This window comes from Anomaloglossus baeobatrachus, assembly GCF_048569485.1.
Source record: "Anomaloglossus baeobatrachus isolate aAnoBae1 chromosome 5 unlocalized genomic scaffold, aAnoBae1.hap1 SUPER_5_unloc_27, whole genome shotgun sequence".
NCBI classification, from domain to species: Eukaryota; Metazoa; Chordata; class Amphibia; order Anura; family Aromobatidae; genus Anomaloglossus; species Anomaloglossus baeobatrachus.
In genome coordinates, this window is record NW_027441803.1 from 291,229 (window position 1) to 303,286 (window position 12,058).

Genomic DNA, 12,058 nt, shown 5'->3' on the forward strand with positions numbered 1-12,058 from the left:
GTCTAAAAGTGAGAAATTTGCTGCTTCAGCAACATTTTTGTGAACTACCTGTGGATTCAGAATGCTTACTATACCCCTGAATAAAATCCTTGAGGGGTCTAGTTTCCAAAATGGGGTCACTTGTGGGGGGTTTCTGCTGTTTAGCTACCTTAGCGGCCCTGCAAATGCAACATGGTACCTGCAATTTATTTCAACTTTTCCAAAATTCAAATATTGCTCCTTCCATTCTGAGCCCTTCCATTTGTCCAAACAGAGGTTTTTGGTCACATGTGGGGTATCCCTGTGCTCATAAGAAATTGTAGGACAAACTGTGGTGTGCACTTTTTGGTGTTACCTCTTGAAAAAGTGAGAAATTTGATGCTAAAGCAACATTTTTGTAAAAACAAAAAGACATTTTTCAATATGATGGCCTAATATTGTCAAATTCTGTGAAGTACTTGTGGGTTCAAAATGCTCACTATACCCCTAGATAAAATCCTTGAGGGGTGTAGTTTCCAGAATGAGGTCACTTGTGGGAGGTTTCTGCTGTTTAGGTAACTTATTAGCCTGGCAAATGCTACATGGTGCCCGTAATCTATTTCAGACAAATTTCTGTTACAAAATTCAAATATTTTTCCTTCTGTTCCGGCTCCTCTTATTTGGCCGAACAGAGGTTTCTGACCACATGTTGGGTTTCACCGCGCTCAGAAGAACCTGGGGAACACATTTTGGGGTCCATTTTGTTATGTTATTTCTTCTAAAAGTGAATAAATTGGGGCTAGAGCAACATTTTTAGGTAAAATTATATATTTTTTTCATTCCACATCGCTTTAGTTCCTGTGAAGCACCTGAAGGGTTAATAAGCTTCTTGGACGTGGTTTTGAGCACTTTGATGGGTGCAGTTTTTAGAATGGGGTCACTATTGGGCATTTTCTGTCACCTTGGCCTCTCAAAATCACTTCAAATGTGATGTGGCCCTAAAAAAATGTTTTTGTAAATTTTGTTGAATAAAATGTGAAATTGCTGATGAACTTTGACCCCTTCTAACTTCCTAACCCCAAGAATGTTGTATCAAAACTTGTGCTGATGTAAACTGACATGTGGGGAATGTGATTTATTATCAATTTGTGTGACAGAACTCTCTGGTTTATGGGCAGAAAAATTAAAACATTATTTTCAAAATTTTCATCAATTTGCCGCTTGCTTCACAAATAAAAGCAAACATTATTGTCCTAAATTTATAACTGTCCACAATATGTGAGGAAAAAACAATGTCAGAATCACCGGGATCTGAGGAAGCTCCAGAGTTATCACCTCACAAAGTGACACTGGTCAGAATTACAAAAAATGGCTTTTTATGATGATGCTGAAGTTGGATTCTTATTATCTTTTCTGATTTTAGGGGTTTTTTTTTACAGGTTTTTAGCAAGAAAAATAAAACCAATACCTTACACTGCAGTGCGGAGCTCGGACGTGAATACACTGAAAAGCACCAACAAAAATGATAAACCGTGGCATTGAAGGGCGTTATGGAAAGGGTTAATGACTCCACACTGTATTGTGATTGTTTTACATTTGTTGTTAAAGCTGTAAAAAAAAAACCTGAAAAAAATCCAAATAAGAAACCGACTTCAGCCCCGAATAAGAAACTGACCAATAAGAAACCAACTTCAGCATCGAGTTTTTATTGCTGATGTCGAGCGATACTAGTGGGAAAATGAGGGAAATGTCTGTTATTACCACATACCGTATTTTTCGGATTATAAGAAACACTTTTCTTCCCAAAACTTTTGGAGGAAAATTAGGGGTGTTTCTTAAAATCCAAATGTAGCATCTGTGCAGCCGGCGGCTGGCATCTGTGTAGCAGACGACGGCGGGCATCTGGGCGGCCAAGGGCGCTGAGTACTTCAACTAATGGCGCCCAGAGTCGGCGCGTGCAGAGATGGAGATCTCAGCTCAAGTTCTCATTAGCGCAGGCGCCGACTCCGGCCGCCATTTCTTTGAAGCCCCAGCACTGCAACGAAATAGGAAACTGTGGACAAATAGCGCAATAGGGTTTTACCCTTATAGGCACAGGGCAAAGGAGGGGGGAGCAAATATACTCACCAACTGTAGTTGTGACAGTCACAACTACTGTAATCGCATGTAGAGATAAGATCCCGGCAGCAGCAACCCAGTAGCTGATAACAGAGAGTTTGATAGAAGAGGGTTTCTATACCGCGCCAAGGATCACAAGTCTGGATGTCAGATCAATGAGGCTTTATTATATCATAGGTCTACGCGTTTCAGGAGCACTGCCCCCTTCCTCAGGACCATAAAATAGACCACATCAAATCTACCGCAGTAGAAGCATGTATACATTATATAGACCAAATGACGTCCTAAACCCACCCAGTCTAGAAAAAAACGGGCGGGAAAAAAATCGTGATCAATACATGACGCAATACAAAAGACATGCATTGAAACAGAAAAAACATAAACATATGTTCAGTATTGATATCCCAGTAATTGCTTAAACGTGATAAAAACAACCAATCTTTGATATTCCCAGTAATAGTCAGTTAACCATCAAAAAAATTTTGAAAAAAATATATATATAATAAAAGTGCACAAGTGTATGTATTAAACATCCTTTGTCCAGGATTATCCTAGACATATTTTACCAAATCCATAGATACGATACCCTCAAAGTATGTCTAGAACTTATGCCGACCGTATAACCGTGAGTGAGTGAGATTTAAGGAATTGGGAAAGCAAGCCCGCTAGACTACAGAGGATGTGACAATCAGAGATGTGCGATGTAATCTACTGGACTGGACTTTTATTATATATATATTTTTTTCAAAATTTTTTTGATGGTTAACTGACTATTACTGGGAATATCAAAGATTGGTTGTTTTTATCACGTTTAAGCAATTACTGGGATATCAATACTGAACATATGTTTATGTTTTTTCTGTTTCAATGCATGTCTTTTGTATTGCGTCATGTATTGATCACGATTTTTTTCCCGCCCGTTTTTTCTAGACTGGGCGGGTTTATGACGTCATTTGGTCTATATAATGTATACATGCTTCTACTGCGGTAGATTTGATGTGGTCTATTTTATGGTCCTGAGGAAGGGGGCAGTGCTCCTGAAACGCGTAGACCTATGATATAATAAAGCCTCATTGATCTGACATCCAGACTTGTGATCCTTGGCGCGGTATAGAAACCCTCTTCTATCAAACTCTCTGTTACAAGCCCCAGCACTGAGAAGAGCAGAGCCCAATGCCCCAGGAAAGAGCAGAACCCACAGTACCAGGACAGAGCAGCGCAGTGAGTATCTGGGACCTCCTCTGCACCACCTGCAGCATCGCCTACTCCAGCACTGCCCCTGCCTCCTGTGACCACCACTGTTACACCCCTCCGGTAAGACACCACCGGATTATAAAACGGACCCCATGTTTTTTTTCTATTTTTTTTTCTCTAAATTTGGGGTGCGTCTTATAATCCGGTGCGTCTTATAATATAAAAACTACAGTATATACCCTGCAGCCCCCTACAGTGACTGACAGCCGCTCAGCATTGGAACCTGCTGTCAGTCAGAGCTGAGAGTGCGCATACAAACACTGATCACTGTATACTGAGCAATAACTAAAACATCATCTGAGCCATCCCTATGACTGAAAGCCGGACACTGTCATAATATATGTTTATGACCAGAGGTAAATAATTGTTAGCAATTTTGTGACACTTTTATTTTGTATATATGGCTGTTTTGTTTTGTTTTTTCCAGATGATTGGAGCTAATAAGATTTGCATTGACAGTGGTATCTTCCTATATTTCACACATTTGGGGGGAGGGGGCTAGTTCTGTATTTAAGTAATTTTTATTTTCATCTTACTTCCCTTGTAACTGGGGCTGATCTAATGAATCAGCAATGACCATATCCTCTGTGTATGAGGGAGAAGGCACCATCAGCTTTTTCTACCCTGTTTCCGTAAAACCCTGAAAATAAGCCCTAGTAGGATTTTGGGGACCTTTTTGATTAGATTTAAAATATAAGCCCTTGTTCTGTCCTCCCTACACGAGCCCTGAGGCGTGTGAAGCTTGACAGGCAGCTAAACCTTTATCCACCATAGGTTAATAGGGAGACTTTTGCTTGAAGTCTCTTTTTATTAAACATTGCTAAATGTGTTTGGTGAAGCTAGGACCTGAACTTGACTTTAATTTCATTTGAAGTCATTAATTGGACAGTTCGCGTCTCCACCCACATGCAGCCATAAACAGATCACTTCCACAGGAGAGTTCGTGGGTTTCTTCTATTTTCTTATTTTTTTGGGGGGGGTTCACACTACTTCTGATCATGCTGTTGTTACCCCCAGTGCGAGCCGATAAACACTGCAGGCGGCTCACACCAGGCTTAGCACCGAGCGTACCCGAGCACAGCGATACTCACGAGAGTGGTTTACATATGTAAAGCATCCGATCTCCTCATCTTCTTGGAAAAGGCTGAGTTCGTATCGAACACTCAACTTCAGATTTGTTCATCTCTAGTGGTGAATAAAAAACACTTTTGTAGAAAAAATCAGTTTGGGTCGCCATTTTCTGTCACCGGTAACATTATTCTTTTTGCGTCGATGGAGTTGAGTGAGGACTTGTTTTTTGCTTGATGAGCGAAATTTTCATTGATCCCATATTAGATGCAATATGGATAATTCATCACTTTTCAATGTATGTGTATTGCTATAAAAATAATGTGCGACTTCTATCGGTCGATTTCACAACTTACATAGCACATTTCATGTTGAAATTTTTTTCCTACTCAAGTGATATCTCACCTCCCTTATTATCTGCAGTATTTTACAATATCCTTCCCATTCAGGTCCTTATAATATCGGATCCTCTCAGTGGAGATCTTCTATATAAGAGAATTCTCCTGATTGCCCCGTGAAAGATGGATATGGACAGGGACAAGATGGCGGAGAGGATATTACACCTCACCCTAGAGATCCTCTTCCGGCTTACTGGAGAGGTGAGAGATTCTGATGACGTCACATTACATCATTCTTATCTATGGGAATAACAGATGGACAGAACTGGAGAGGTGAGGACTCTGGAAATGTCTGGAGTGAGATTTATTACTATGTCTCTCCATAACCAGGATTACACAGTAGTGAAGAAGACCTCTAGTGAGCGCTGTCAGGCCCCTGTGTCTGAGGGATGGGGAAGACCCCTGAGCCCAATCACGGGGCCTCCACCTCACCCCCCGATACATGAGGACATCAATGACCAGAAGATCCTAGAACTCACCTACAAGATGATTGAGCTGCTGACTGGAGAGGTGACACTGCTGGGAATGCTGGGACATTATACAGTAACGCTATGAAGGGATTGGGGGTGACGGTATCATTGTATGTGTCAGGTTCCTATAAGGTGTCAGGACGTCACCGTCTATTTCTCCATGGAGGAGTGGGAGTATTTAGAAGGACACAAAGATCTGTACAAGGACGTCATGATGGAGGTTCCCCAGCCCCTCACATCACCAGGTAATAGACAGGACTAAATACACACGGCCTATAATTATCTGTATGTAAGGAATGAATTCAGCCCCTGTATGTGTCTCCTCCAGCTCTATCCAGTAAGAGGACAACACCAGAGAGATGTCCTCGTCCTCTTCTCCCACAGGACTGTAAACAAGAAGATGCCGATGTTCCTCAGGATGTGTTTCCTACAGCTCTATCCAGTAAGAGATATCTACTCATGTACTTTCTGCACTAATTTTGTGTTTACATTTTTAGGCTTTCTGCTGTGTTTTTTTCAGCTGTATTTTCTTTGCTTCTGCTCTTTTGTTTCTAGTGCTTTCTCTATGTCATTATGAAGGCAACTCAGAGACCTGCAGAGGGTTCATGAATTCCCTGTTTCCCTGAAAATAAGACCTGTATCGAAAATAAGACCTAGTTACAGTCAGGCGTTAGGAGGAGTCAAACTGCACAATTTCTCAGAAACCCCACTCTCTTACGGTCCCCATCAGTTGTATTCTAAGGTTGATTGTTTAAGGACCTTTGGTGACTTCAGAGTCATGTGACATGATGTAACCAAAGGTCTTTTAATTGCTTGAGTCTAAATGAACTGAACAGGACACAGGCTGGCATGCAGGACTGGCATTAGGGGAAAAGGAGAGCAAACTTGGCAGTTTCACAGGGCTCCAATTCTCATAGGAGCCCCAGTGTTTCTATGCCAATTAAAGGACCGCTTAAGGACCTTTGTGACATCACGTCATGTGACCAAAAGTTTCAATTGCAGGAGTTTCAAGCTGAAGAGGAGACAGGCTGGTGTGTGTGTGTGTGTGTGTATGTGTTTGTGTGTGGTCACGCCAATTTTATCCAGCTTTGCCAAAATGGGCAGAGCTTGGCCAGAACAAGATTGTGATGCCAACACTTCTCTAATTCGTAACAAACTGCGGCGTTTCCTATGCCAGAAATCTCACTCCAGTCCCTGACATCATTTTTCAGTGTACATCACCGGTCTTTATGAATTGGAGCCCTAATGTTTATCTGTACAGACAGCAAGACCCTGTTACCTGTTTTGGTTATAAAGCTTAAGGATAGGCCATCAACATTACAGTCCCGGACAACCCCGTTAAATTTCCAGCATCTGTCTTTAACTATTTTATTTTCATCTTAGACAATTTCAAAGAGATTTTTTCCATGTTGTGGATCAATGTCACAGAGATGTTTGCAGGGTATTAAACTGTCAAGGTGGTGTCAAGATCTGTGGAACTACTGCCTGCTAATTTCTCTTATGTCTGTGAGCAGTGTATTTGATCACATGCTGCGGGGAAGCCAGTATAATTCTCTCCCCTCCTGTATATGCTGGCTGTATTATTCCATTAATGCCAGCTATAGTATACCTATACTGGTCTGGTGATGAGGTGTTGTGATACAGACTAACAAGTGGTAGTTGTGAATTAATGCTGTGAACTGTTGTGGTGTTAACCCTTGTTGTCTTTTTGTTTCTGCCTTCCTGCTCTTTCTTTTCTCCTTAGTCTCTCACTGTTTATTTCTGTGAGTTTGCAGTGTGCCTGAGTGTCTGGCTTAGGGCTGGTTCACACTAAGCGACAACGAGGTCGCTGTTACGTCACCATTTTCTGTGACGTAACAGCGACCTTGTAAGTCGCTGTTATGATCGCTGCTTAGCTGTCAAACACAGCAGCCGACTCAGCGATCATAACCGCGAGAGCAGGGAGCCGCGCACACTGCTTAGCGCTGGCTCCTTGCTCTCCTAGCTACAGTACACATCGGGTTAATTAACCCGATGTGTACTGCAGCTACATGTGCAGAGAGCAGGGAGCCGCGCACACTGCTTAGCGCTGGCTCCTTGCTCTCCTAGCTACAGTACACATCGGGTTAATTAACCCGATGTGTACTGCAGCTACATGTGCAGAGAGCCGGAGCCGGCAGCACAGGCAGCGTGAGAGCGGCGGAGGCTGGTAACTAAGGTAAATATCGGGTAACCACCTTGGTTACCCGATGTTTACCCTGGATACAGCTTACCACAGCTGCCAGACGCCGGCTCCTGCTTTCTGCTCGCTTCATTTCGTCGCTCTCTCGCTGTCACACACAGCAATCTGTGTGTCACAGCGGGAGAGCGCCTTTGAAGAAAACGAACCAGGGCTGTGTGTAACGAGCAGCGATCTCGCAGCAGGGGCCAGATCGCTGCTCAGTGTCACACACAGCGAGATCGCTAATGAGGTCACTGTTGCGTCACCAAAACCGTGCCGTAGTAGCGATTTCGGTAGCGATCTCGCTATGTGTGAAGCACCCCTTAGTCTATATTTCCATCATAATCCTTCCCTTTCCTTCCCTGGGGGATCACAGATTAGATCTAGTCAGGAGAATAGTAAGGTACAGGACAAGGGCATCTCTATCTTCAGGGGTAATCCAGAGATTAGAGATAGCCTAGGGTCTCCTAGTGTGAGGGACAGGGTAGGAGCCCTCTGTCCCTTGTTATCCTGCAGTCACATTGTGACAATCAGATTATTTACTGTAGGACATTCCAGAGAACTGGTACTACTGGAGAGATATCTTGGAGACAGGAATCGGAGGTCTGAATTAAAGAAAATGTGACTCTTAGGCTATGTGCAAACACTGCGTTTTTTTGATGCTGCGTTTTTGTGCGTTTTTTAGCGCTAAAAACACACAGAAACACAGCGTCTTTAAAAAACGCATGAAAAAACGCATGCATTGTTACCGCATTTTGGTGCGTTTTTGGCTGCGTTTTGCTGCGTTTTTCTGCGGTTTTTTTTTTATCAATGAACATTGCCATTAAAGATTGTTGGAAAAAAAAAAAAAAAGGTCTGATGTCATTTCCTTCTTCCATATGTTCTTCATTCTCCACTAGTGTATGCAGGAGAGCAGACAGCTGCAGAACTACAAGGCTCAGCATGCTCCCATCCAATAGTGTATGCAGGAGAGCAGACAGCAGCTGTCGAACTACAAGGCTCAGCATCCTCCTTCCAGGACTGTTTGCAGGATTTCTTTGCCCCCCCAAACAAAAAAAATGACGTGGGCTTCGCCATATTTTTGTATGCTAGCCGGGTACAGCAGGCAGGAATGGGCTGCCCCCAACCCCGAGCTGCCTATTTGTACCCGGCTGGGAACCAAAAATATAGGGAAGCCCTTTTTCTTTTTTAATCATTTCATGAAATAATTAAAAAAAAATGGCGTGGGCTTCGCCTAATTTTTGTGTCCAGCCAGGTACAACTAGGCAGCTGGGGATTGGAATCCGCAATGCAGGGTGCCCAAGCTTTCTGGGCACCCCCGCTGTGAATTGCAGTTCGCAGCCACCCCAGAAGATGGCGCTTTCATAGAAGCGCCATTTTCTGGCGCTGTATCCAACTCTTCCAGCTGCCCTGATGCCAAGTGGCTTGCTGGGTAACAATGGGGTTAGGGCTAGCTGTGTATTATCAGCTGGCCCTAAGCCTGAAATTCATGGTGTCACGCCAATATTAGACATGGCCACCATGAATTTCTAGTAAAGATAAAAAAAACCACAACAGAAAAATATTTTTATTAGAAATAAAACACAACACAATTAGTGACTCCATCTTTATTGAAATAAAGAACCCCCCTCCGCAGTAATCCTGGGTCAAGGGTCCCGTGCCGTCCAATCCGGATCCAATATCATCTGATCGGTTTGCTGGAAGGCAAAGCGATCAGATGACGTGTCCGGTTCAAGGCCTGAATCACATGAGACAGCAGCTGATTGTATAAACGGCTTTTATACAATCAGCTGATGCATCAGTGCAAAAAAAAAAACACTTCTGTGCAGCGTCGGACTGGCTACCGGAGGAATCTCCAGTAATGTCAGGCCTGGATTCAGGTACCTGCACTGCACTCCGGAGCTCTCACCTGAGCTCTGGCGTGCAGCCTGGACTTTACAGCGAGCGTCGAGTGACTGATTCCTAGGCACTTGCGGTTCAGTTCATGACAGCTGCAGACATCCCGGGCTAATCTCCGGTGCTCTCACCTGAACTCCGGAGATCACCCCGGCCTGTCTGCAGCTGTCATGAACTGACTGCAAGCGCTGGGGAATCAGTCACTCGGCGGTAAAATCCGGCGTCACCGCGAGACTTACGATCAGCTGATGCGTCAGGTGACCGCATCTGGTGATCCCGCCAGGTCCTCACGGCCAGCTCATGCAGCTATCGGACGTGCCTGGGAGCCGGGACACAGCCGGAGCGGGGGTGGCGGGACCGGGAGAGGAGCTGGGAGCGGACATGGCACCGGGAGTCTGCAGACAGGTGAGTATGACAGTTTTCTACTGTTCACTTTTGATTTAGCAGCCGCTTCCACCTCCTGCACGAGAGCGGACATGGCACCAGGCGGGAAATGGAAGCGGCGGTGATGGTACCGGGAGGATTCACGCTTCTGTGTTTACTGACAGAAGGAATCCTCTTCCTGTACATGTCACTTTACTACCCACCCCTTGCGTTTATAGCTGCGTTTTTAGTAATAAAAACGCAGTAAAACGCAGCTATATTTGCAATTTGCTGTTTTCATTGCGTTTTTGAACATCTCATTGAACTCAATGGGTGGAAAACGCAGTGAAAAACGCAAAAATAATTGACATGCTGCGTTTTTGTGGGCACTACAAAAATGCAGCTAAAAAAAAACGCTGTGTGCAGACAGCAAAAATGAAAACTCATAGACTTTGCTGGGGAAGCAAAGTCATGCAGTTTTCTGAGCAAAAACGCACCCGAAAAACGCGCAAAAACGGCGCGAAAAATGCACTGTGTGAACTTACCCTTAGATCTCGAAATTGGAAAACAGATTCAGAATAATTTTTCCTTAATTTATTTTCTAATGTTATGGTTTAAAAAAAAATAAATGTACTTTTAAGATAATATCATTTAAAACTAGTAACATTGTTTATATTTTTAGCAGATGACTGTATTGGGAGTTCAGATGGAAATCTAATATGTTCAGAATTTATAACAGATGATGAAAGTATCACACATGATATATATGAAGAGCATGCTGTTGTCCCAGATATACTTCCAGCCCTTCCTCGGAAAGCTCTATCATCTGATCTTTTCAAACATGTCCAAAATTCTGATTTATCAGAGAATTTTAAGCAAAATAAAAGTTACAGAAGTGATGTAGAACATGAAACGGCTCCTACAAGGGAGAAACCATTTTCATGTTCAAAATGTGGAAAATGTTTTACCAGGAAATCACATCTTGTTAACCATCAAAGATCTCATACTGGGGAGAAGCCATTTTCATGTTCCGAATGTGGAAAATGTTTTATTCAGAAATCACACCTTGTTAGACATCAGAAAAATCACACAGGGGAGAAGCCATTTTCATGTTCAAAGTGTGGGAAATGTTTTCATTGGAAATCAGAACTTGTTGTGCATCAAATATATCACACGGGGGAGAAGCCATTTTCATGTTCAGAATGTGAGAAATGTTTTATGAGGAAATCAGAACTTGTTGAGCATCAAAGATCTCATACAGGGGAGAAGCCATTTTCATGTTCCGAATGTGGGAAATGTTTTAGTCAAAAATCAAGTCTTGTTATGCATCAGAAAAATCACACAGGGGAGAAGCCATTTTCATGTTCAAAGTGTGGGAAATGTTTTATTCGGAAATCAGATCTGTTTTGGCATCAACGATCTCATACAGGGGAGAAGCCATTTTCATGTTCAGAGTGTGGGAAATGTTTTAATTGTAAATCAGAACTTGTTATGCATCAAAGATCTCACACAGGGGTGAAGCCATTTTTATGTTCAGAATGTGGGAAATGTTTTATTCAGAAAGCACATCTTGTTAGACATCAAAGATCTCACACAGGGGTGAAGCCATTTTCATGTTCAGAATGTGGGAAATGTTTTATTCAGAAAGCACATCTTGTTAGTCATCAAAGATCTCATACAAGGGAGAAACCATTTTCATGTTTAGAGTGTGGGAAATGTTTTAATTGGAAATCAAAACTTGTTGTGCATCAAAGATCCCATACAGGGGAGAAGCCATTTTCATGTACAGAGTGTGGGAAATGTTTTGTTCAGAAATCAGAATTTGTTAGACATCAGAAAATTCATACAGGGGAGAAGCCATTTTCATGTTCCGAGTGTGGGAAATGTTTTATTTGGAAATCAGAACTTATTGTGCATCAAAGATCTCACACAGGGGTGAAGCCATTTTCATGTTCAGAATGTGGGAAATGTTTTATTCAGAAATCACATCTTGTTAGGCATCAAAGATCTCATACAGGGGAGAAGCCATTTTCATGCCTGGAATGTGGTAAATGTTTCACTAGGAAATCAACTCTTGTTGACCATGGAAAGCTTCACACGGGATAAAGCATTTTTATGTTCTGAATGTGGAAAATATTATTAAATGTTTAACTTGTGAATTCTTGTCGACAATGAGAAAAAACACACAGTAGAGGAGCCGTTCTTGCATTTGGAATTTGGCAAATGTTTTTATGATTAGTCAGGTCTTGTTGTCAGATAAGTTACATGGGAGAAGGCATCATGATGTACCTTGTGTCAAAGGGTTTTATCCAAAAATCAATTGCTCAAGTAAC

At 42.6% G+C, this 12,058-nt stretch overlaps 1 protein-coding gene across 2 annotated transcripts; it reads left to right on the plus strand.

The window, feature by feature from the left end:
• Positions 1-5,194: 5,194 nt before the first annotated feature.
• On the plus strand, positions 5,195-11,851 carry LOC142259123 (uncharacterized). Of its 2 annotated transcripts, none has more exons than XM_075331631.1 (4): positions 5,195-5,306; positions 5,388-5,511; positions 5,595-5,708; positions 10,408-11,851. In XM_075331631.1, the coding sequence occupies exons 1-4, from the start codon at positions 5,283-5,285 to the stop codon at positions 11,829-11,831; spliced, it is 1,686 nt and encodes a 561-aa protein (XP_075187746.1). In that variant the 5' UTR covers positions 5,195-5,282; the 3' UTR covers positions 11,832-11,851. The 2 variants fall into 2 exon arrangements, with proteins under 2 accessions (XP_075187746.1, XP_075187747.1); XM_075331632.1 differs by having other exon boundaries at positions 10,411-11,851.
• Positions 11,852-12,058: the final 207 nt, after the last annotated feature.